Below are 23,334 nucleotides of genomic sequence, written 5' to 3'. Positions count from 1 at the left end.
TCTTGACAGATGTGACCCACGGGATGTGGTGTGCTGTCTTTAAACCAGAAGTCTACCGGCCTGTCAGTAACCCTTCTGTGCTTGCAGCTCTTGGTGCCCTGAGCTGCTCAGAACTCCCCCCTGCCACCCCTTCCCCCCATCCCCCCGGCCACTTGCACCCGCATGCCCTCAGAAAGATGTGTCTTTCTCAGGGGCTTTTCTCACCATCAGTCCCAGGGGTGCACCTGTGAGAAGGATTTGGGCATAAGAATTATCTACCACCACTCCCATTTTCTTTTCTTTTTCTTCACCAAATCAACTTAAAACTAACTCTCAGTCCCAATGGTGCCAAGCTGTCAGGAGCTCAATGGCAGTTCTACTGGGGCTCCCATCTCCACCTCCTATGATCCGGGCTTTTCGGAGGAGAAGCAACAGGAAGTCCTTTGGGGTCCTGAGCCCACACCTGTGTCTGCTTGCTGCCCCAGCTCATAGGTTCCTTCACGGTTTATGCCTGCTGCGCATCTGGTCCACGCTGGGAGCTGGGCTCTTTGAAGAATTGGGAGCCTTTAGACCTAGGGCTCAACCTTCTCCTTGAGGCGTCTTGGGCATGGTCACCCAGGCAAGGGTCCCCAATATTTCAAGGCCCTGTGGACTTCCAGGGTCTTCTGGGTCTCTGGGAAGTTCTGCATTTTCTCTCAGCACCTCCCACCACATGCATGGAGCGACTCGGCCTCATGTCTTTAGGGCCTTCACACGAGACAGAAGAGCTATTGTCAAGAGCGGCTGATTTCCTGCCGCCAGAAATCTCCAAGTCGTGATCAGCCAGATGTCTGAAGGGCTTGACTGCCCTACAGGATGAGTAGACAGACACACTATTGGCATTTAGATGTGCTCCTGTTGAGCAGAATTGTGAAGAGCCATCAATGGCTGATAGAATCATAATAGAACACTTAAGTTGGTCACGTTGAGCTACTATTGACCAAGCACCTCCTGTGTACTTTCCTGGGACAGTAGATAATGCCAAGTTCCTTGGGGATCAAGGAAGATCTCTCATCACCCATTGACTGAGGGTAAGTCAAAAGGTATTGCTCTGAGACTTCCGGTTCAGAGATGCACATGCTTATTCCAAACACGATTTGTCGAGCCATGCCCTGTGATCAGTGAGGGACTTCAGACAAATCCTCAGTAATGTGTTTCTCCTGGTCTTGTGAGGGTACCTTCCCCCAACATGATGCATTTTGTGTGATGTGGAAGAAGAATGATTTTGCGATAAGGGTTATGATCAGCTGTTAAAGAGAACACCAGTGGACATCTTTCCAAATCATTGAAACTTTGCACCAAGTGTACAGCGGTTTCACCTCATCTAAGACAATGGTCTTTAGGTGGAGGTAATCTACCTACAAGGTGAGCCAAGGGATAGAAGACTGCCAAGTTGCACAAATGAAGACCCTGTGGATGGAGCCCAGAAAGTGGCAGAAGAAAACCCTAGAGCAGGGGTTCGCAACCTTCCTCATGCCGCGACCCTTTATACCATTCCTCATGTGGTGGTGGCCCCCCCAATCATAACATTATTTTTGTTGCTACTTCATCACTGTCATTTTGCTACTGTTATGAATCGGGCGACTGCTGTGAAAGGGTCATTCGACACGCCCCCACCCCCCCGCCAAGAGGTTGCGACCTACAGGTTGAGAACCGCTGTCCTAGAGTGACCATTGCGGTGCTAGCCAATGAGCTTGGGGGTCTCATATGGTTTGGCATTTTCAATTTTGAGGGAACATCTTGGCCTCAGCAAACCTTGGGGTCTGTGGGTGCCGACAGCAGTGCAGGAAGATTAGCTAGATGAAAAAGGTGGTCTTGCTGTTGCTCAAGCAAGACTGAAGGGCACAAAGAGGGGCTCATGGCACTCCTGGTAACTGGGAATGAGTCTTAGGTTTACCAACAGGATCTCGAGAACAAGGTCCAATTGAAACAGTGACTTCCAAGGGATCTGCTGGGTCGATTCAATTTAAGGCAGAGAGATCGCCTCACAAGGACATAACACCTGTTGTGGGGGATTCCAAAAAGTCACCTTGATAGATTTTCTCAAAGCACAGAAGATGATTGTAGGAGCTTACTAAAAAGTTTTAAGGGAATGGGAAACTTTTGGTGAATACAAGGCTGGGAAAGTTGTGTTGAATTTTTTTCCCCATCATAACAATGCACCAGCTCATTTTTCACGAGTAGTAAGGTCTGTCCTTGGAGAATTTCATTAGGGAGCCTTACCCCACCCACCCTCAGCTTTGATCTCTTCCCCTCAGATATCTTGTTGTTGCCATAACTCAAAGACCATTGAAGAAGACCGAGGCTTGCTGTCGGTCCACTGAGGGTGCTAAAACAGCAGTAAATCAAAGAGTGGAGAAGTCTTTGAAGAAGGGTTAGGGAGCAGGAAATACTACTTTCATAAGCATATAAACCTAGGTGTAGGATATGTTGACAAACAATAGCTTCTCATTTTGATAGTTTTGCTTAATGATGATTCCTCCAACTCTGTAGCAATACTTTTGGACTTACCCTCATATTTCAGGCATAGTCAGAACAGTTCCCAGCATGTGCCGAGTGTGTGGTTACATATATGTATGCATATATGTATTTTTATTTATATAACATATTTAAATAAAAACATGAACAACTGTGAAGTATACCATAGTCACCATCAGGTAACTGCATCTTGCACATGGTCTTGTATTTAACACTCACCTTGACTCACCAATGACACTCCTGAATGGCAGAGTGTCTGCTATATACCAGGATTTGCTGCCAGTGTTGGGTGCTGTCAATTCGAACTCAGAGAGACTTCCTGCGACAGGATATTATTTTATTGGCTATAATATTTATGGAAGCCAATCACCAGGGCCCAGCAGCTGGGTTTGGACTGCCAATGTTACAGTTAGTAGCTGTATTTGTTGATGTCCATGTAAATGTTCTTCTCTCCTCTCCTTTTACTTTTCCTCCTCCTCTGCTATGTTGTTGTTGTTGTTGCCAACCCAGAAGGCAGAAGACACTGCCCAGTCCTGCGCCACCCTCACAGGTATTCTTGTGCTGGGCCCATTGTTGTCGCCCTGACGGTCCTGGTTGAGGGCCTTCCCCTGGTGCACTGCCCAGGAATCATGGACTATTGTTCTCTGTCCAGAATTCCAGGACTTCCCACTACCATTTGGGACATAGTATTTGTTTTACAAGAACACATTTTTGTTCTCCTACAGAACTATTTTACGGTTGTATGTGTGATGAGAAGTGAGTATCATTTTTCTTCTCAAAACTTGGAAGACAGTTTGCCATATGCTCATCTTTAACGGAAACAAATATGGGACATGCCACTATCCTCATGTTGCAGTCGAGGAAACGGTCTCAGCGCCGTTGAGTGTAGCAGGATTCAGAACGAGGAATAGTAGCGGCAGCAGGGGCTGGTGGGATTTGAGTCCTGGCTCCATCACTTACCAGCTGTGTGATCCCAGCCTGTTGACATCTGAAATGTCAGTTTCTCCATCTGTGAGATGGGGCAGTTATGAGACCCAACGCATCGGGGGTTGTTGGATATGAAGTCATCCATGGGAAGGATCTCACAGGAGTTTGGTTTGCCATGATTTTAGAAGTAGTACGGCTTCTGGGAGCCCTGCTGTGGGCTGCAGCCCACTCGGACAGCAGTTGGGACCCCCCAAATGGTGGGTGGGAGAAACACAGGTGTTTCTACTTCCACAAAGAGTTACATACAGTCTCAGAAACTCACACGGGCAGTTCTGCCCTGTCCTGTGGGCTTGCTGTGCACCGGTATCAACTCAATGGCGGTGAACTTGGTTTGGGTTTATTATGACTGCTCCTCTGATCAGCAGAGTCTTGTCCAGATGCATCAGACAGTTTGTTTGTACTTTCCTGAGTGACCGTTGTAGAAGACCTGACACTCTGGAGGGACCCTCTCTCAGCCGCCCGGGACACGTGTCCTTTTCTCCATTTGGTCTTGTGGTCACAGTGGGGTGGGTTCCTTCTATTCTGAATGGAGTCCGCTGGCATATCAGTAAGTGTCTGGACAGAGTCACCCATGGGATGGTTTGTAATTTTTAAAGGACTGTGACACACATTAGCTCTCATTTGATTCTCAAAATAACCCCAGGAAACAAGCCTTGTGAATGGAAGCTTCTGAGCTGAGGCGATCGAAGAGGCCCGAGATGGTACTCAGTAAATGATCCCTCTGGCATTTGAACTCTGGCCTCTGTCTCCTCGCTCGCCTGTGTCTATTCCTCTGTGTTCTTAACTACTTCGTAATCACACTGCTCTTTGCGCTGCTGATGAAAGCTAAGGAAAGGCATCGAACTGTGCACTAAATGTTATGTCATTTCTAGAGTTCAAATACACAAGTCAGGATTCCCTGCAGGTGGGTCCCAAAGCCCCCCTTGCCCCCCAAACTTGGGGTTGGTAGGGATGACTTCTCCACCTTCCTGGACCTCAGTACTCGCCTCAGATCTCAGCACTGCATCACTGCTGTCCTGTAAACTCCCCAGGGGCAGGACCTCCTATGTGCCTCTCAATTTCTCCCCGTGCCCCTCTCAGCCCAATGCCTGGCCCATGATGGGTGCTCTGTAGATATCAGCGAGTGAACAGGTAGATTTTAAATCTCAGTCTTTCGACTTGTGCAACCATTAACTCTGCTTTCTCCTTTGTTTCAGCCGCACCCCAGCGACGTGAAGCAGGACGATGGCCAGTTCAAGAGCCTGTTTGAGAAGCTGGCAGGGCAGGTGCGTGGCGGGAAAACACAGCACCTCCGGTGGGTGGACAGGTGGGCAGAGACAAGAGAGGCTGCAGGTCTCTGGGCCCTGGCCTCCGTGTCTGTCACGATGTCCAGCAGTCACTTCTTGGGGAGAGTCCTCTCACCAAGGGTCCCTCTTCTTGTGACTGTGACTGACTCTTGAGAAAACGGGAAACCGAATCTGCAGGTCCTGCCAGAGCCTGTTCTGTTTGTAAATTGGCCCTGCCAACTTGGGGCCTCTGACTAAACAGCCAGGGCAGCGAAATCCCTCTAGATCAATACCCTCCAGAGGGGGCAGGATGGCCCAGCCAGGGCTCCGTGGCTCAGTTAACTGGCTCTGGGATTGGTGTGCAGAATGTCCAGCTCACTCTCCTGGGGGTTGGGGGGTTGGAGAGGGTGGGAGGGGGCGGTTCTGGGAGGTGGGGGTTAAGGAGGACAGGGTGAGGGGGAACAAAGAGCACTCTGACTCCTGTATTCAAGCATGGCTGTGCCCCTTGCACTACTTGGGGGCTCACTGCTCATTTCCTTCCCTTGAGTCATGGTTTCCTGTGATTCTGGTCCCATGGAGGCCACGGGCAAGTTAGAGCATCCCGGGGCCAGAGGTACCACGACCAGTCCCATAAAGACAGCGCATGCATTGCTCCCTGGTGGGTTATACGGTGTGCCACAGGGCCCAGGGAGGGGAGCAGTCACGCTTGCCCCACCCCAGGGAAACTCGGGGCAAATTTCTGGACTGGTGAATGGAGTAGAACAAATATCAGCCGCCTCTGCAGAAAGCAAGACCGGGAGCACAGCTCCTCTGTGGAGTCATTGACGAAACGCTTTCCCACACGAGCTCATTTCGGTCCGAGGTGGAGGCTCAACCTGAGAGTTATCAGAACGAGACTTGGTGGTCTCAGCTCCCCAGGGGTTCTAGTGTCTTACCAGCATCCGTGCTGTATTTGTATCATTCTCCTCATGCCTCATCTTACTCTTCTCTACGCTCGATCGTCCGGAGTAGCATCAGTTACTCTCCTGTCTCTGCGGGTGAAGGGACCACACAGGGGTGGGGTGGGGTGGGGGTAGTGGTGAGGAGGGACGGGGCTAAGGTTCAAACGTCGACGCCCTGACCTCTCATTTCTTTCCCAGCAGGGTCACGGGGGCCATGCTCTGTGTTCTTGGCCAAGAGGCTTTTCAGGTCTTTTGAAAACAAAGTGAGCCCTGTAGCTGCCACATCTGTCGTGACTCACAGTGACCCCATGTGCTGTAGCGTGGAACTGCTCCCTAGGATTTTCTTGGCCGTTATCTGTTTTGGAAGCAGATCACCAGGCCTTTCTTACACCGTGCAGGGCCGTGGGGTGGTTGAAACTGCCAACCTTCAGATCAGTCTTTGAGTGAAGACCATTTGTGTCACCAGAGGCTTCTCAGGTTTCCTCAGGCCAACAACCCCGTGGCTGAAGGGAGCCACCTGCCATCCCAGGCGTCCCTGGGTGGTGTTAGCAACAAACCTACTTTGCTGCTGACTGAAAGGTTGGAGGTTTGAGTCTGCCCTGGAAGAAAGGCCTGGAAAAATCAGCCATCAGAAATGTTGTGGAATAAGCAATTTGACTCTAACACACATGGGGGTCCATGCATGGGAATCGACCCAACCGCAACTGGCTTTGAGCTTTCTCTGGCTGGGGGAGGAGGAGCGCCTGCACGGGGAGGAGCAGGAGGAGCACCCTGGGGACAGACTCTCCAACCACCCTCGACAAGGGAAGCGCCGTTGCTAAGGTCACCCAGCGGGGAAAGGCTGCAGCCAACATCGGAACCCAGATCTGGGTCTGGTGACCCCTTGCGGCACCTTGCTTTTCATCATGCCTGAGATTTGCCTCCCTTGGAGATGGAGGGAGCAGATCTGCCCTGGGTACAACACTGATCCCCAAATGAGTGTGCGATGTCTCTCTTGGAAAAGCATGCCATCGTAAATTTGGTGAAGGTTTAAATGGCAGATTATTGGTTTACATTAAGCGGTTGGTACAGTTTGTTTCCCACACCTGGTTCATTGTTTCAAGGTACCATCGTGTCCCCCACTTCCTCCCTATGTTCTGTGTGTCCCTTCCTCTTCCTTTCCTGACCCTTTGAGCATCACGTTGCCCTTTTATCGTCAGCGGTGGATTATTTTCACGTGGTGGCAAGTGCCACTTTCAAGAGTGGCAAAGGGCCATCGTCAGGGGGTTCCATCCCCCTTTCTCTCTGAGGACACTGAGTCCTATCCCAGTTTGCCCCATTCTGTCCAGGATCTTCTAGCGGCATCCTCTGCAGAGCAGTTGTTCCTGGTAGCCAGGTGCCGTCTGGTTCTTCTGGTCTCCGGTCACAGTGGCTGATGTCCACATGTCCCGTTCACCTGTTGTGTGAACTAGTTGCATATGGGCTTCCGTTTCCGTCCCTCTTCGTTCCTCTGGGAGGGAGGGAACCAGCAGTCGCACCTTAGCTCAGTCGGTTCCTGAGCTTTGCGGACGCTCGTTGGTATTCACCCAAATAGGACGTAGACATTTAGCGAATGTGGGAAGTTCTATCCCCTAAATCTCTGCTCCCAGTCTTCGGTGGGCTGCAGAAAGAAATAACATCCCCTCCCCCCAAAGGCAGAGATGGGGTGCTGTGGTGAAGGTTGGTGCTCCGGGGTGCGATCGACTTAGGGTGCAAAGACCATGTCTGCCACTCTGTAGCTGGAAACACCAAGAAATGACCTTGAATCTGAAAGTGACACTCATGTGTGTCCAGCGATGCAGCGGGTTAGTGGTCAGCGGCTCACAGGAAGGTCAGTGGTGCAAGCCCACCAGTTCCTCCACGGGCGGAAGCAGCTTGCTTTGGCAGCTACTGCCCTTGCAGGGCAGTCCTACTGGGCCTGGTGTGGTTGTAAGAGGGTTGCTATGAGCCAGAATCGACCAGACGTCAGTGGGCTTAGTTTGGTTTGGATATGGCTATAGAGCTTAGTTTAAGAAATCATGGGTTCCTTAATTCTCTAGTGGATGTGGAGTTGTTTTGAAGCTTGAATGGTTGTCCTCATGTGTGTGTGGAGGGTGGTGCATGGTGCTCACGCCTGTTATTGTTACCCTCTACCCCAGCTTGCGCTCTGATTCAGCAAGTGCCATGCAGGAGGGGACAAGGGCCCGAACAGGGCTTTCTACTCTTGTCCTGAGTGACAGTCTCAGAAACTCACTGTGGGTGGTTCTCTCCTGTCCCGCGGGTTCCCTCGGAGTCAGCATGGACTCAATGGCAGTGAGTTTGGGTTTTTGTTTGAGCTTGCTCTCTGATTCAGCCAGTGCTGGGCAGGGGGTCCGGGCACAGGGCCTTCAGCTGCAGGCAGAGCAGTGCTCACATCTTGCCACACGTGCCCAGCAAGGATGCCAGGGCCCCAGAGGGAAAGGCATTTGAGCTTTCAAAGAAAAGCCGCTGTTTTGTGTGTGGTCACAGTGTCTGTGTAGACTGACACGACATATCTCCTTTCTAGGACTCGGAGATTAGCGCCAGTGAGCTCAAGGTGGTTCTGAATGGAGTGTTTTCCAAACGTAAGTTCCCCCTTGAGGCCTTTGAGAAAGTCCACAGGAACCTGCGAGGGATGCCAGGGGCAGGCTTTGGGTTCCACCTCATGGGGAGAAGGGCCCTTGAACTAGTCTGGCTGGTCCTCTTCCGCCTGACAGGCAGAACTGGGAGGTGGGGTGGTGGGGGTGGTGATAGGGGCTGATGGTGGTGATGGGGGCTGAGCAGTGCCGGCTCAGCAAGGGCTGAGAGGGCTGGACAGTGCTGGCAGACCCGCTTGGACCTGCAGACGTGCAGGAACAAGGCCTGGGTTGTGGTGTGCTGAGTGCCATGAGGAAAATGGAAAGCTGGGAGTGACGTGTGTGATCATCTTTCATAAAGCAAGTCACTGACATTGTGGAAGCCCTGTGCAGATTAAAGGACTTACTTGCTTGTGAGTCTTCTGAGAAAGGTTTGCCGAGGAGATAAAGGGCTCAGTCTAGCTTAGTTCCCTTAGATTCCTCCCTGAACTTTTACCAAGCTCTCAGAGCCCTGGCAGCGTAGTGGTTACATGTTGGGCGGCTAACTGCAAGGTCAGCAATTTGAGACCACCTCTACTCTGAGGGTACAAGTTGGGGCTTTCTGCCCCCAGAGAGAGTTCCAGTCTCAGAAACTCACGAGGGCAGTTCTCTCCTGCCCGGTAGAGCCGCTATGAGTCGGTATGAACTTGATGGCAGTGGGTTTGGTTTGGCTAAACTGCCCTCGTCTGAGCCCCAGCCCTGTAGGAGTAAACGTGGAGCTGATTTCCCTTCTGGCCCAGAGATAGACCAGCTAGGTCTGCCGAAGTGTCCTCTTCTTGTTGCTCCTGCCTCCCACTTGGGCAGAACGGGTGCTGATGGGAGTGCTGTAAGGTCTCGCTGGCTCCTGCCTTGGTGAAGCTCCCAGGTGTGAGCAAGGTGGGGTGGAGGACAGGGTGCAGTGGCCCCTGTGGGTTCCTGAGACTGTAACACTTTATGGGAATAGAAAGAAAGCCTCATTTCCCCCCCGTGGGAAGCTGGTAGTTTCAAACTGCTGACCTCGCAGTTCACAGCCCAACGAGTAAGGTACTTACAGTACACAGGAGCCACTGCGTTGGGCGTGAGCTCAGATAGCACAGAACCAGGCGGCCTTTCCTTCAATGATGCCACGGCCTGTCTGAGTCAGCACGGCCGCCGTGGCAGTGAACAGCACCTGACCAGTGGGTCAAAGCACAAGCTGGGGAGCCCGAGGCCCACATTTAAATCCCCACTCTGCCCCCTACTGGTTGTGCAAAGTTGGACAATATATTTCATCTCTCTGGGCCCCAGTTTCCTCATCTACAAAATAGGACGATGCCTACACCTTCCACAGGAGGTTATTTTGAGGAGTCCATGCGCAGTGCTTGGAATAAGAGCTAGCTAATAAGAAGCTGGCTTGCCAGGAGCTCACCCGGGGCCCCGGATTGTGCTGAGAACCCCATCTGCGTGATCTCCTTTAATCGCTGCAGCAGAGCTCAGCGTCGAACACTGACCCCGACTAGAGGGCTGCTAACCACTCTCCTGCATGGCCTCCAGGGCCTGTAGTGGGACAACATGCTCAGCTCCACCCCAGCTGGGGTCCTTGGTCTCCTGCCATGGAGATGGTTTTTCCTGGTCCTCATTCTACCTTCCCCACCCCCTTTCTATTTAATACCTAGGAACAGACATCAAGTTCGATGGCTTCAACATCAACACTTGCAGAGAAATGATCAGCCTGTTGGATGTATCCTTTCACTGCCTTACTCTTGCCCTATTTCTCCCAGCTCCTCAACCTGGCAAAAGGAGAATGGCCAAGAGTGGAAATGAGCACACGATAGGCATCGTGCTGCAAACTTGAATGCGTACAGATAGCTGATACCTATGGACATGTTTGTATCTGTGCGTCGAGGAGTGTTAAATGCACGTGTGTGTATTCACAAAGGGGAAAAACAAAGCCAAACCCTGTCATTGAGTCTATTGCGACTTCTAGAGACTCTAGATAAGGTTCTGAGGCTGTGAATCTTTATAGGCAGACAGTCTTGTCTTTCTCCTGTGGAGTGGCTGGTGGGTTTAAACTGCCAAACTTGGTGTTATCTGGAAGCACCAGGTTTTCATATATATATATATATATATATATATATATATATATATATATATATATATATATATATATATATATATATATATATATATATATATATATATATATATATATAGTTATATATCTGATGCTTCTCAGAACATTCCTTCAAGGGAAGAAGGCAAGACTTCATGTCATGTACTTTGGACCTGTTATCAGGAGGGGCCGGTCCCTGGAGGAGGTCCTCACGCTTGGGAAAGCAGAGGATCTGTGAAAAGAGGAAGACTCTCAGTGAGGTGGATTGACATGGTGGCTGCAACCATGGCTCAGACATAAAGTCTTGTGAGGATGGTGCAGGGCCAGGCAGTGTTTCATTCTGCTGGGAAGAACTAAGTTGCACCTAACAATGCACACTTGTTTGTGTATATTTTATAAAACAGTATATTTTATCTATCTAAAGTCTTACATGCTCCTCAAGAAGCCTGAAATCATCTACCATCTACAGGTGAAGAAAGCAGAAGTGGACCATGTTCCCTGGGCTTGTTGAAACTCCCTACTTCTAGAACCAGCAGCTGGGTGGCCTGTGTGTGCTCCTTCATCCTTCTGTACTCCTTTAGCTTATCGTGGGGGTCTGTTTCCATCGGACTCCATCCCCATCCTCCCCTCCCCTTCCTCTCCTCCCCTCCACTACCTGTGCTTTGTCTTAGGATCTTAACACAGCCCCAGGCAGCTACTACAAATCATAGGTTCCCAAATGTATTTGGTCTACTGCCCACTTGCTAGATAAAAGAAAATTATTCAGTATCCTCTCATTTAAAATCTTCTGTACTGTAGCCCATAATCCAGGATAAAGTGTAAGTATCTGCTTGTGGAGCCCTTTGGAGGGCCCCAATGGCGCCCTGTGGGGGCAGTGTTGCCCACTTTGGGAAACTGAGCAACCAAGAGTTCAGAATGGGAAAGCCTATCTGCTTCCTCTGAGCTAATGTCAGCCCTCATGGTGCATGGTGGGATGTGTCGGAGTTGCAGGCAGAGTGGAAAAGGTTAGGGCATTCCAGGTGGGCACAACATCTTATATGAAGGCACTCTTGCGAGTGGTCGAACATCATTTTTTTCTTTTTAAAAATCATTTTATTGGGGCTCATACAATTCTTATCACAATCCATACATCCCTCTATTGTGTCCAGCACATTTGTACATTCATTGTCATCATAATTCTCAAAACATTTGCTTTCTGCCTGGACCCTTGGTATCAGCTCTTCAATTTCCCCCCTCCCTTCCCGCTTCCCCCTCCCTAATGAACCCTTGATAATTTATAAATTATTATTTTGTCATATCTTACTCTGTCCGATGTCTCCCTTCACCCACTTTTCTGTTATCCATCCCCCAGGGAGGAGGTTATATGTAGATCCTTGTCATCAGTTCCCCCTTTCCGCCCCACCTCCCTCCATGAACAGCAGTTTTTTCAACTTTGCCCAGGTTGGGTCCAGGTGACCCTTCTCTATTGGGCTGATCATGAGGGTGATTTCCTTAAAAATCATACTTTGGAAGGTTCTCCTCAGGTCATAGGCGTCCTCCATGCTGAGCTGGGCAGGATTGTGCAGGCTTCCTTAACAAGATTGATCTTACTGGCTTTTGCATGGCTTTGTCCTGTAGAGGGTGTGAGCGCAGATTTCTGCTAGGGCTAGCAGCAATGCAGCCATCCTTGTGGTCCCAGAGTGCCAGGGACCACTCCCTGTGTGACTTGTAACCTTCCATCAACCTATGTGGCGAGCCATGTAATTTGGAGGCCACAGAGAATTGTTGGGTATTGACTCACTTTGTTACAGGCGGTTCCTTGACTTCTAAACCATTTTCATTAAACCGTGTCTGTTGGCTTCGATTTACATCCGGGCATTGTCTTGTTTGTCCCCAAGGGCACTGTGGGTCGAACAGCCAAAACAGAGCTGTGGCCCTTGTGGAGTGTTCTTAAAAAAAAAAATCATTTTACTGGGGGCTCTTATAGCTCTTATCACAATCCACAAATGTGCTCGACACATGGATGGATGTATGGATTGTGATAAGAGTTGTACGAGCGCCCAATAAAATGATTTTTTTAAAAAACCCCAACAAAACAATCCACGCATCAATTGTGTCCAGCACATTTGTACATATGTTGCCAGCACCCTTTTCCAAACACTTTCTTTCTACTTGAGCCCTTAGTATCAGCTCTTTTTGACCCTCTTCCCCCTACCCTCCTGAACCCTTGATAAAATTATTATTTTCATATCTTACAGTGTCTGCTGTCTCCCTTCACCCATTTCCGTTGTTATCACCCTGGATGGGGTTATATATCGATCATTGCATTTGGTTCCCCTTTTCTCCCCCCACCTTCCCCTACCTCATGGTATTGTTATTGGTCCTGAGGATTTATCTGTTCTGTGTTGTGTGTCCAGAGCTCTTATCTGTTCCAGTGTACATGCTCTGGTCTAGCCAGATTTATAAGGTAGAACTGGGGTCATGATAGTTGGGGGGGCATTAAAGAACTACAGGAATGTTGTATGTGTCGTCAGTGCTGTACTACACACTGGATGGCTCATCCCCTCCTTGTGACCCTTCTGTAAGGGGATGTCCAACTGCCTATAGATGGGCTATGGGCTTCCACTTGGAATCCCTCCCCTATTTGCATCAATATGATTGTTTTGTCTTCAGTGATCATGTTGGGAAGGTAAGCACACTATGATATGAGTTTTTGTTCTTTGAGGCCTGATACCTGATCTTGTCAACACCGCATGATCACACAGGCTGGTACGCTTCTTCCATGTGGGCTTTGTTGCTTCTCAGCTAGATGGCCGCTTGAGACCCCAAATGCTATATCTTTTAATAGCTGGGCACCATCAGCTGTCTTTACTACATTTGCTTATGCGCTCATTTTGTCTTCAGTGATCATGTCAGGAAGGTGAACATCACAGAATGCCAGGTTATTAGAACAAATTGTTCGTGCATTGAGGGAGTACTTGAGTAGAAGCCCAATGTCTGTCTGCTACCTTAATACTTAACATATAAATGTATGTACATAGATCTATGTCCCTATCATTATATATAAGTATATTGACATATGTATGTGCCTGTATTTATACCTCTATAAATGTCCCTTGCCTCCTAGTTCTTTCCTCTATTTCTTTTTACTTTCTTCTTGTCCCGCTGTCATGCTCAGCCTTCATTTGGCTTTCAATGCTTCTGGGCTACAATGCACTTGATCAAATCCCACCAGCCTTATACATCCTTTGTGGAGAATTCTTGATGTGCTTTCAATTTTACCATTTAGTGGGTGTGGCTATGGTTCTGAACCAGAGTCCCACTCCTGGAGACCTGACTCACTAACTATAAGACAGCTCTTTACAGCGAATCCCAATGTGCATCAGGAACTGAGTACCAGGGAAGAGAGCCTGGGTGTCACAATGGCTAAAGTGCTCAGCTGCTAATCATCAGGTCAGCAGCTCAAACCACCAACTGCTTCTTGGCTGCCTGATTCCATAATGATTTGAAAGACCTGGAAACCCTTGGGAGCAGCTCTACGCTGTCCTGTAGGCCACTACGAGTTGGGAGCTCCTCAACCACAGCAGGCTTGGATTAGGTAGGATTGGTCGGTGCTTGAGGTCAAGGACTGGAAACAGAGAAGTCTTTTGTTCTAACTTCTTCATTTACTAGGTGAGTAACTTTAGGGATGTTTAGCAAATTCTGTGGATGCCAGTCTCCTGGAACATAGGATCACAAGGTCTTATGAATGTGAGATGAAATAAGATACAGCAGACACATGTCTAGAAATAGAGACTAAGAGAGGAGGCTGGCATTCTTAGGCATGAACATGATGCTTGGTTTGGCTAGTTAAAGGAGGCAGGAGTGGTGGGCTGCTTCAGAATGTAAACCTCTGAGCTGTAACTGTTGAGTATTGGCAGGTTGTGATTAGTGAGGAGGGTAGAGTTTAAAACAAACTTCACTTGATAAGGGAAAGGGTAGTTCCTCACCAAACCTCTATCACCCAGCACCCAAACCAACCAAACTCACTGCCATCCCGTCGATGTTAGAGTTGCTCCTGTGGGTTTCTGAGACTGTAACTTTATGGGAATAGAGAGCCCCATCTTTCTCCCAAGGAGCGGCTGGTGGTTTTGAACTGCTGATCTTGCAGGTAGCAGCCCAGTGCATAAACACAATGCCTCCAGAACTCTATCATCTAGCACAGTACTCAATGAATAAATCTTTGTTGAATGAAGGTAAAGTGGGGCACCAAGGAGCTTCCACCTACCTCCCTGCCCACCCCCTGCCCCACCCCCACCTATTTTGGTTGTGTAGAGGCCTATGAACCAGGCATGCTGCTGAGGCTGTGGTCCAGCACCAGGTGTCAGTGGGGGGATCGAGCGGGGGGGGGGGGGGGGGAAGGCCCTCAGTACTCTCTGTGTGGCACGTTGAGGAGCACTTGAAGTCCACTGGGGAAGAAGATCCCAAGCTCATGCCTCCTGAGGGTGCTCCTGTGAGCACACTGGCATCCCAGCTGACTCTACTTAACTTGAATTATCCATCTCCGCCATTCAAATGGGGGGATCCTGGATGGTACAGACAGTCTGTGCTTGACTTCTCACAAAAGCTGGTGCTTTAAAACGGCACCGCAGCGCCACACAAGAAAGGGGGCGCGGCTGTATCCATAAAGTATGACCAAGAAAACCCCATCCCATCGAGCCTTTCTGTTCTGCAACCCATGGGGCTGCCAGGAGCCTGAAGACAAAGGCTTTTGTTTTAAATTCAGCTTAATCCTTTTCATATCCCAGGTTGGTTAGCGTGTTCAGTTAATGAAGTTGCTCTGAGATCTATAGGCTCCTGTCTTACCCTATGTTCCCAGTCCCTGCCTGGCCCCTAAAGAGGGTCTTAGTGAGTGAGTGACATTTTAATCCCGAGTTGACTTTGCTACCTCCAACCCATGCCGCCCTGCTTCCCACAGACATGGCTAGTTCTCTAAGGCTTAGGCCCTCACAGTGCAGGAACACGAGAGAAAGGCATCCAGAAGCTTGCTGGCAAAATGAGTACTACATAGTGTTGGTCTTTAACATGTCCAGACCAATGGGACGGGCACCCTGGGACTGATGGAGTTCAAGACGCTCTGGCTGAAGATTAAGAAGTATCTGGTAACTACTCTCCCTCGGCACTCAGCCCCAGCCTGTTGCAGACGCTAGTCTGACCAGATCCTTAGCCATGGTCAGATACCTGGGCAGGATGGCACAAGAGGTGATGGAGAAAGATGTGCATGTGAATCCCGGCCCTGAAACCCCACCTGTGGGAGGGACGGACCCTTCCCTGGCCCTCAGCCCACCTTCTTAGCTCTGCACTCTCTCTCTCGGGAAGAGGTGATGGAGTCTGGAGTGGGTCCCTGGTCTTCCAAGAAAGCAGTGGGGTGGAGGTCCGGGCCCATGGAGGGTTGTTTCCTAACTGGGATTCCTCTTCTGCTTTAGGAGATTTACCTGGAGACTGATGGTGACCACTCTGGGACCATCGATGCGCACGAGATGAGGACGGCGCTCAAGAAGGCAGGTGAGGGCACACTCTCCAGATAAAGCTTTGGGAGCCAGGTACGCTCATTTTCAATAGCTAGTCCACTCGTTGCTGGAGCTCTGAGCATGTAGCGTTTACACATTGGGCCACTGCTATCTGCATAGTCGGCAGCTTGAAACCACCAGCTGCTCTGAGGGAAAGAGACGGGGGTTTTCCCCTCCCATAAAGAGTCACAGGGGTCCTCTACTCTGTCCTGTGGGGCTGCTCTGAGCTGGCATTGACTTGATAGCGGTGAGCCTTTCTTTTCTTATGACGGCTGCTCACGATCCCTGTTAGCTCTCCTGTTAGCATATCACTGTGACCCAGGCTTTGCGGAGTGCTTGCTGCGTACAGGGTGGATACAGCACGGCACAGCACTCCAGTGTGTTACTGGAAGGGGGCACAGCAATCACAGACGGCGGGGCTGTGAAGGGGATAGGCAGGGAGCTGGCCCGTGACCTCCTCCGCTTTCTCTTGCCGTGTCAGCTGTGATGTTATACCAGGGAAGTCTATTTGGTGTGAAGTCCTTGGATGGCACAATGAATCAGAAAAGCTGGCAGTTCAAACCACCCGGCGGTGCTGAGGAAGAAAGGTCTGGCTATCAACATCCCCAAATCACCTCTGCAAATCCTATGGAGCCCAGTTATATGCCAATACACACGGGGCCCCCCTGTGTCAACAGCGATGGCACCCGGCTTTTCATAGTTGTTGCATTATAGACAGTGCTCGTGTTGAAGCTCTAAGTCTGCCCTTAGGACCAAGGAAGAGCGAATCTTGATAAGGGTGAGCTACAAGATCACCTGGCATTTCGTCTACCATGAAGACTTTCACTTCTAATCACTGCCAGCAAGTTGATGCTGACTCATAGCGACCCTAGAGGACAGGGTAGAACTGCCCCTTGAGTTTCCGAGACTGTAACTCCTTAAGGGAATGAAAAGCCTCCTCTTTCTCTCTCGGAGAGGCTGGTGGTTTCAAACTTGGGACCTCGGTAGCAGCCCAATGTGCCACCACTGCACCACCTGGGCTGGTTTAAACATGGATACAGACCCACAGCCCAGCTTGGGCGCTGGGTGCAGCTGTGACCTTGGCCCCTCTGCTCCTCAGGCTTCACCCTCAACAACCAGGTGCAGCAGACCATTGCCCTGAGGTATGCAAGCAGCAAACTCAGCATCGACTTTGATGACTTCATCGCTTGTATGATCCGCCTGGAGAGCCTCTTCAGTGAGTCCCTCTTTCCTTCACCCCCCACCCCACCATACCCCACAGTCCAGGGCAGAGCCAACCATTGCCTTTGGGTACCGGGGTCCCAGGGGTCTAGGACAAATGTGGGGTCTCTGTGAGCCTTGGGTAAGGGGTACAGGAGCCCGGGTCTGAGTTAATCTGGGCTGGCCAGGTGAGAGGCTTGAAGAGAGACTGGGAAAGTTTCCATCACGAGTGTTGAGCACATACTATGTGTGGCCGTGGGGTCAAAATGACTGAGCCCTTAAGCAGCCTTTTGTGTCTGTTCACATTTATGCCTCCATGGGAGACGCATTGAGGACAAGAAGACCCTTCCCTGGAGGAGATGCTCTCTCAATTCCTTAGGCCTTTGACTCAGGTTAAGGGAAACCTATTAGGGAGGAGATGGTTTATCTTCGCGGAGGGAGAGCTGAGAGGTGGCAAATTCAAAAGGGAACAGGTCAGGGGTCTGGAAAGAGCTAAGCCCCTGGATTGTCCACAAAAGATCAAGTACCGTCTGTCCCTCTCCTCCCCTCGCCCCTAGAGCAGCGGTTCTCAACCTGTGGGTTGAGACCCCTTTGGGGGTCAAACGACCCTTTCACAGAGGTGTAGCCTAAGACCACCAGAAAACACATATTTCCGATGCTCATATGCCCACATAGGAGTACCCGGCATGAAGACTGTTACCCATGCTGAACCGTGCTTCAAGACAAAGTTTTCATTTATTTGTAATTCAAAATAAATATATCACAATATAGAATTATCATATATTCATGTATAAGCTGAGGCTTTTCAGTACATTTTAAGTGCAGTTTTTGTGGTAAAATTAGGTGCCTCAGCTGATATTCAGGTCAGTTTATACTCGAGTATATAGGTACAGACTGGTTTTGTGATTAATCATGATGCTTTAATCATGTTCAAATTGTAACAACGAACATACATCCTGCATATCAGATATTTACATTATGCTGCATAACAGTAGCAAAATGACAGCTAAGAAAATTAAAATTACATTAAAAATTAAAATTACATAAAAGTAATTTTATGGTTGGGGGTCACCACCATATGAGGAACTGTAGGGTCTCATCGCGGCATTAGGAAGGTTGAGAACCACTGCTCTAGAGAAATACCTTTCTGATTTGGAACATCTGAGATGCTGACAACTGAAAGTTTGTCCGTTTGAGCAGAGGATATCTTAGGCCCCAAAGCTCACCTTGGACATTAGACCTGGATTTAGCTTTTTGAAGTTTTTGGCATCAGGTGGGAGCTAGTAGGTGGGTGTGGGGTGGGGATTGTGGGCCCCCCACAATCAAATGGGTCCAAGGGGTGGTTGTGTAATTGGGGGATAAAATTAAAGAGACATCAGACAAGATAAGCCACGTGCATGCTCACCTCCCAACAGTCAGGTCCTCGCAGACAGAGTGAATATATTTCCAATCACAGCATATATATATTTCAGGAATGTGCAAGCCCCCCTAAGTACATCATAACAGCAAAGGGTGTACCATAGGCACACACACAATAGGAGGGGGACGGACTAGGGGTGTGCACACAATAGGAAGAGGAAGTGCTAGGGGTACAGATGACAAGATTGGCAGACTCTAAAGTCAAGGTGACAGCCTAACCTTAGTCCTCTTTGAGTTGGCTTGACCTTGTCTTTGGGCCCTCCTTCAGCAGAACAATCTACTATCTTATCAGCAGGGAGTAAGCCCCACCTAGGGTCTGCTTGCTCTAGATGGCTCATAACTCTCAGGGAGATGATCTTTAAGCAGCTGATCTCCCAGTATACAGACACTGACCATGTGTTAGCAAGCAGCGCCTTAAGTTTGGCATATAATATGGTGGGGGGGCAACCTGGGGAAAATGTTTTCTGTATTCAATAGTGGGATGTGGTGCGGAGCAAGAAGGAGGGTCCCAGGCAGGGGAGGCAATGGGCAGAGGCAGCTTTCTGGTTGTTCCAGGGTCCAAGAAAATCCCCATCTCATTTCATTCCTTCTCTGGCATTTCAGAAATGTTCAAACTTCTAGACAAAGACCAAAGTGGCACCGTCCAGCTCTCTCTTGCTGAGGTAACGTTTGCTGATGGTATTTGAAGTTCTTGAGCTATGGCCATGCATAGCACCCTGCCTTAGTTCCGTGTGAATGCCATACATGTTCTGTGGTGGGTGGGTGTTTGTGTGGAGATGAATGTGATGATCCGTTATGTAGTCTACCTAACATTTTCCTCTATTACTATTTTAAAAGATAAGCTTCAGTTATGTTTCCACTCATTTCAAGGATACAAGCTCTCATTAATTTGGATGGAATTGGACTTGGTAGATACAATTCAAAGAGTTTGACTTCTAGGACCATGTGTCTTAGATTTGTCTATGGAAGGACATTGGAAACAAAACATTAACTTGCAGCAAGGTAGAATGAAGATGCAAAATAAATGAGTGCTTTTTATATACGGAAAGTCATATAAGATTGTAAGCAGAAAAGCAGGGATTCCAACTGGTTCAAACCGGTTCAGTTATTGCCATCAGAAATAAGGGCTCTGTATGGGTTGCATAGCAACCAAATCTGTTGCCTATCATATCAAATAGGAGGGGAACAGCTATTCCCTGCTCAAAGGTGTGGCCAGCCACACTGTTTTGAAAGTGTGTTGATCTGTACCCGCTTGCCAATAATGTTGCTCTGTAAAAACCCCACCACAGTCCTTCCTCCTAAAAGTTTTCAGGAGCCTGCTGTGGGAGTCTAGACTTCAGCCAGAACTTTGGTGAGAAAAACCCACTGAAAGCTGTGTGGTCAGCTGCCATTTTTGAACAGGGCATAGCAGTTCCTTTCCTACCAAGATACCATGGGCAGCATTTTGGTTGCTATGCAATGCATGCAGGGCCCTTCTTTCTGATGGCAATGACTGGACTGTTCTGAACGGTATCAACCTCCACAGCACTTTGACCAGGAGGCCAGGACTCTATACACCAGAACCCTTGTTGGCCGAGGGGACAGCAGGGAGTGCGGGCCTGTGCTGAGGGCCCAGGCCGGGAGGATGGCCTTGACCTTAGTCAGCATCTGAGGCAGTGCAACTTGAGGACCAGTTGCTCTTGGTCTTGCCAACTTGCCTGGGCAGGGGCCAGTGTTCTTTTCTTCTCTAAAATGGGAATGCCATGTGCTCCACTGCTGTGATGCAGGGAAGATCTTCCCAGACAACAGCGTTGAACCTAAAGTTGAATATATGCATATGCACCCAGGCGCATGTGCGTTGTATAGATGGGCACATACGCATCTCTTTCTGAAAGTTTCTTTTGGGGTCTGGAGCGTATTCTAAGTCAAACTCATAGAGGGCTCTCTGCCTTAAGAGTCCGTGGCGTCATCAAAGACCTTCTCATTTCTTATTTTTGAGCAAAGACTTAGTGGAGGATGGGAAGGGTCAAAGATCCTGTCTGGGTGAGGTGGAGAACACCCATTGCCCTAAAGCTCGGGGAGCCCCACCCCAGCAGGATGTGGCATGCTCACCCCTGTGCCCCTTCCTTGCAGTGGCTGTGCTGTGTGGTGGTCTGAGCCAGCGTTGTGGACACCGGCGACTCTCCGGCTGCCTGCCTGTCCCTCTCCCCACCTTCTTCATAAATTGGTGCCCATGCATTTGCCCTGGGCTTGCATTGATCACACCGATCTGTCTTGACTATTGATGTATTTGGAGATCCACGTCTGCCCCCACAAAGCATTTTGGAGAAAACTGGGCCTCTTTTTCAGCAGCAAGGGGCCTCCTGAGCTGACCCCAGGGCCCGCTGGGAATGAAATCCTTAAAGCCGTTGCCAGAACGTCACTCTTCTCTGGCTGAGGTGCCATCTGGGAGTGCCTTGGGCTTTTCAGGCTTTAGGAGAGAAGATGTTCTGGGGCAGCAGTTCTCAACCTTCCTCATGCCGTGACCTTTTACTACCATTCCTCATATGTGGGGACCCCCAACCATAAAATGATTTTCATTGCTACTTCATCACTGTCATTTTGCTACTGTTATGAATCATTTGCAGGATGCTTTTTCATTGTGACAAATTGAACATCATTAAAGCATAGTGGTCAATCACAAAAACAATATGTAATTATATATTGTGAAATATTTATTTCTCATGACAAATAAATGGAATTTTGTCTTGAAGCATGGCGTAGCATGATTAACAGTCTCACGCTGCGTACTCGTATGTGGGCATATCTGCCTGTGGGTGGCCCCGCCTGGAGACGGATAGAGGAGCTGTGTTCGTTCCTAAGACCATGGGACTTATGTGCTTTTATTTTGTTTTAAAAATCATTAAAAAATCACTTTATTGGGGACTTGTACAACTCTTATCACAAACCTTACATAAATCCATTATGTCAAGCACATTTGTACATTTGTTGCCCTCATCATTCTCAAAACATTTTCTTTCTACTTGAGCCCTTGATATCAGCTCCTTATTTTTTCCTCTCCCTCCCTCACAAACCCTTGATAATTTATAAATTACTATTATTTTGTCGTGTCTTACACAGACAGTTTTACCATGTGTTTTCCCATGGTCTTAGGTGACCTCTGTGAAAGGATCGTTTGATCCCCAACGGGGTTGTGACACACTGGTCTGGTTGAGACACTGTTCTAGGGGAAGTAACATGGCCCAGAGCAGCTGAAAATGGCAAATATGGGTTAATTTCTTGGCAAAAGTGGCTAACTACTGATATCCCGGCTTCCCGGGGCAAGGAGGCTTGCCTCTGCCCACCCAGAAAGGCCCCTGGCTGGGCCGCTGCAAACCAGGCCTCTGTTTTTGGCTGATGGAGAAGTTGCTGTATTGTGCTTATCAGCATCTGCCAAGTGTAAGGTAAATTCTGGCTGAGGGGAATTCTTACCTGGCGAATAGCTGGAGGGGAAAGACAATTCAGGTTAGTGTTGCTTGCGGCTGTGCGCATGGGTCTTTGTTGTTGGCAAGAAAATAGGCCTCGCTGCCTAGTATTCTAATGGATGGATGGGGACTGAGCTGGCTCTGAGCAGTGGACTTTGGAAGTGAACTATAGCTCACACACACACATGCAGACACACACACACAACTCATACATCTGGCACAACATGAGTCAGCTTTCCAAAAGAGCCAAACTCACTGCTCTCTCATCAATGCTGACTCCTTGCCACTGGCCCCGGTGCGTTTCCCAGACTGTTAACTGTTGGCAGGACCAGAAAGTCTTTCTCCAGAGGAGCTGCTGTGTGGCTCACAGCCCAATGCATAACCATGTCACCACCAGGGCTCCTGTAAGTCAGCTTTAACATTCCCTGAATTTCACCCAAGTCCCCGCGGGAAGGAGGACAGGTCCTCCACTGCAGGGGGAGGGAAAGAGCTCCAGGGTCTTGTCACTCAGGGAGGGGCTCTGGGGCCCCACCCCTTCAGAGAGCATGCAACTTGACCGCAGCTAACAGTAGCAGATGGTGTTGTCTGGTATGGCTCAGTTTCCCCTGGACTCCAGGGGCCCACCCTCCTGGCCTTCCTCTCTCAGACCTGCCTGGCTGGCCCACCCTTGCCTTCCCTACTCCAGCTGGATAGTTGGTTCGTGGGGAGATGGTGTTTCTCTTGTTCCTCCTCTACCCTCGACACCCCATTGCCCAGCCCAGCCCGGCCCAGCCTGGCACAGGGCAGCCATTCAGTCCATGAAAAGGATGGCCTTTCTTTTGCAAATGAGATTTCCGTTGCAAGTGTACCCCACTTGGTGCTTCCAGGAGAGGGGTCCCCAGTGACATGGGGCAGTTGCAGAGGTGTGGGTGCTTTAAGATGGCTCCTCCCACCCACACCCTGCACATCACACAGGGGCAGAGAACACTGTAGCCACCCCGTGAGCTGACTCCTGTCACCCAGTCTCTGTTCTAGATGGGAACCCCCATGGAAGCTCTTGGCACCCCTCATCTTCTGGAAAGAGAATCAGAAGCTTCATAGGCGGGCACCTCAGATTACTATTACCTATGCCCACCAGACCTCCCAGCCTAGAAGCCAATATACCTCACTGCTTAAAGGCCTGGTTGCTTTCCCCATTACTAAGGGGGGTGAACCGAATGCCACGTAAGTCTTCCCCCATCCTGCAGAGAGCTGGAGCACTGGGAGGCATCTGGGGGGCACCATATACTCTGGGTCGCTCCACACCAGCAAGACCTCTTTGCCTGCGATTTCCCAGAGGGGATTAACTTTCCCCTCATATCCACCTGCCCAGGAG

At 49.5% G+C, this 23,334-nt stretch overlaps 1 protein-coding gene across 1 annotated transcript in view; it reads left to right on the top strand.

The window, feature by feature from the left end:
• Window positions 1-20,673, top strand: part of CAPN8 (calpain 8) — a 98,518-nt gene extending 77,845 nt beyond the window's left edge. Inside the window, exons 14-21 of the mRNA XM_075540585.1 lie at window positions 4,680-4,748; window positions 8,232-8,289; window positions 9,954-10,018; window positions 15,442-15,510; window positions 15,835-15,913; window positions 17,018-17,134; window positions 19,141-19,199; window positions 20,650-20,673. Of these exons, the coding sequence (XP_075396700.1) occupies window positions 4,680-4,748; window positions 8,232-8,289; window positions 9,954-10,018; window positions 15,442-15,510; window positions 15,835-15,913; window positions 17,018-17,134; window positions 19,141-19,199; window positions 20,650-20,673 (540 nt within the window). The remainder of the gene's footprint in view (window positions 1-4,679; window positions 4,749-8,231; window positions 8,290-9,953; window positions 10,019-15,441; window positions 15,511-15,834; window positions 15,914-17,017; window positions 17,135-19,140; window positions 19,200-20,649) is intronic.
• Window positions 20,674-23,334: the final 2,661 nt, after the last annotated feature.

The sequence above is a fragment of the Tenrec ecaudatus genome, chromosome 1 (assembly GCF_050624435.1).
Source record: "Tenrec ecaudatus isolate mTenEca1 chromosome 1, mTenEca1.hap1, whole genome shotgun sequence".
In the NCBI taxonomy this organism is placed as follows: Eukaryota; Metazoa; Chordata; class Mammalia; order Afrosoricida; family Tenrecidae; genus Tenrec; species Tenrec ecaudatus.
The sequence above is the reverse complement of the archived record's forward strand: the minus strand, read 5'-3'. Positions and strand labels throughout refer to the sequence as shown.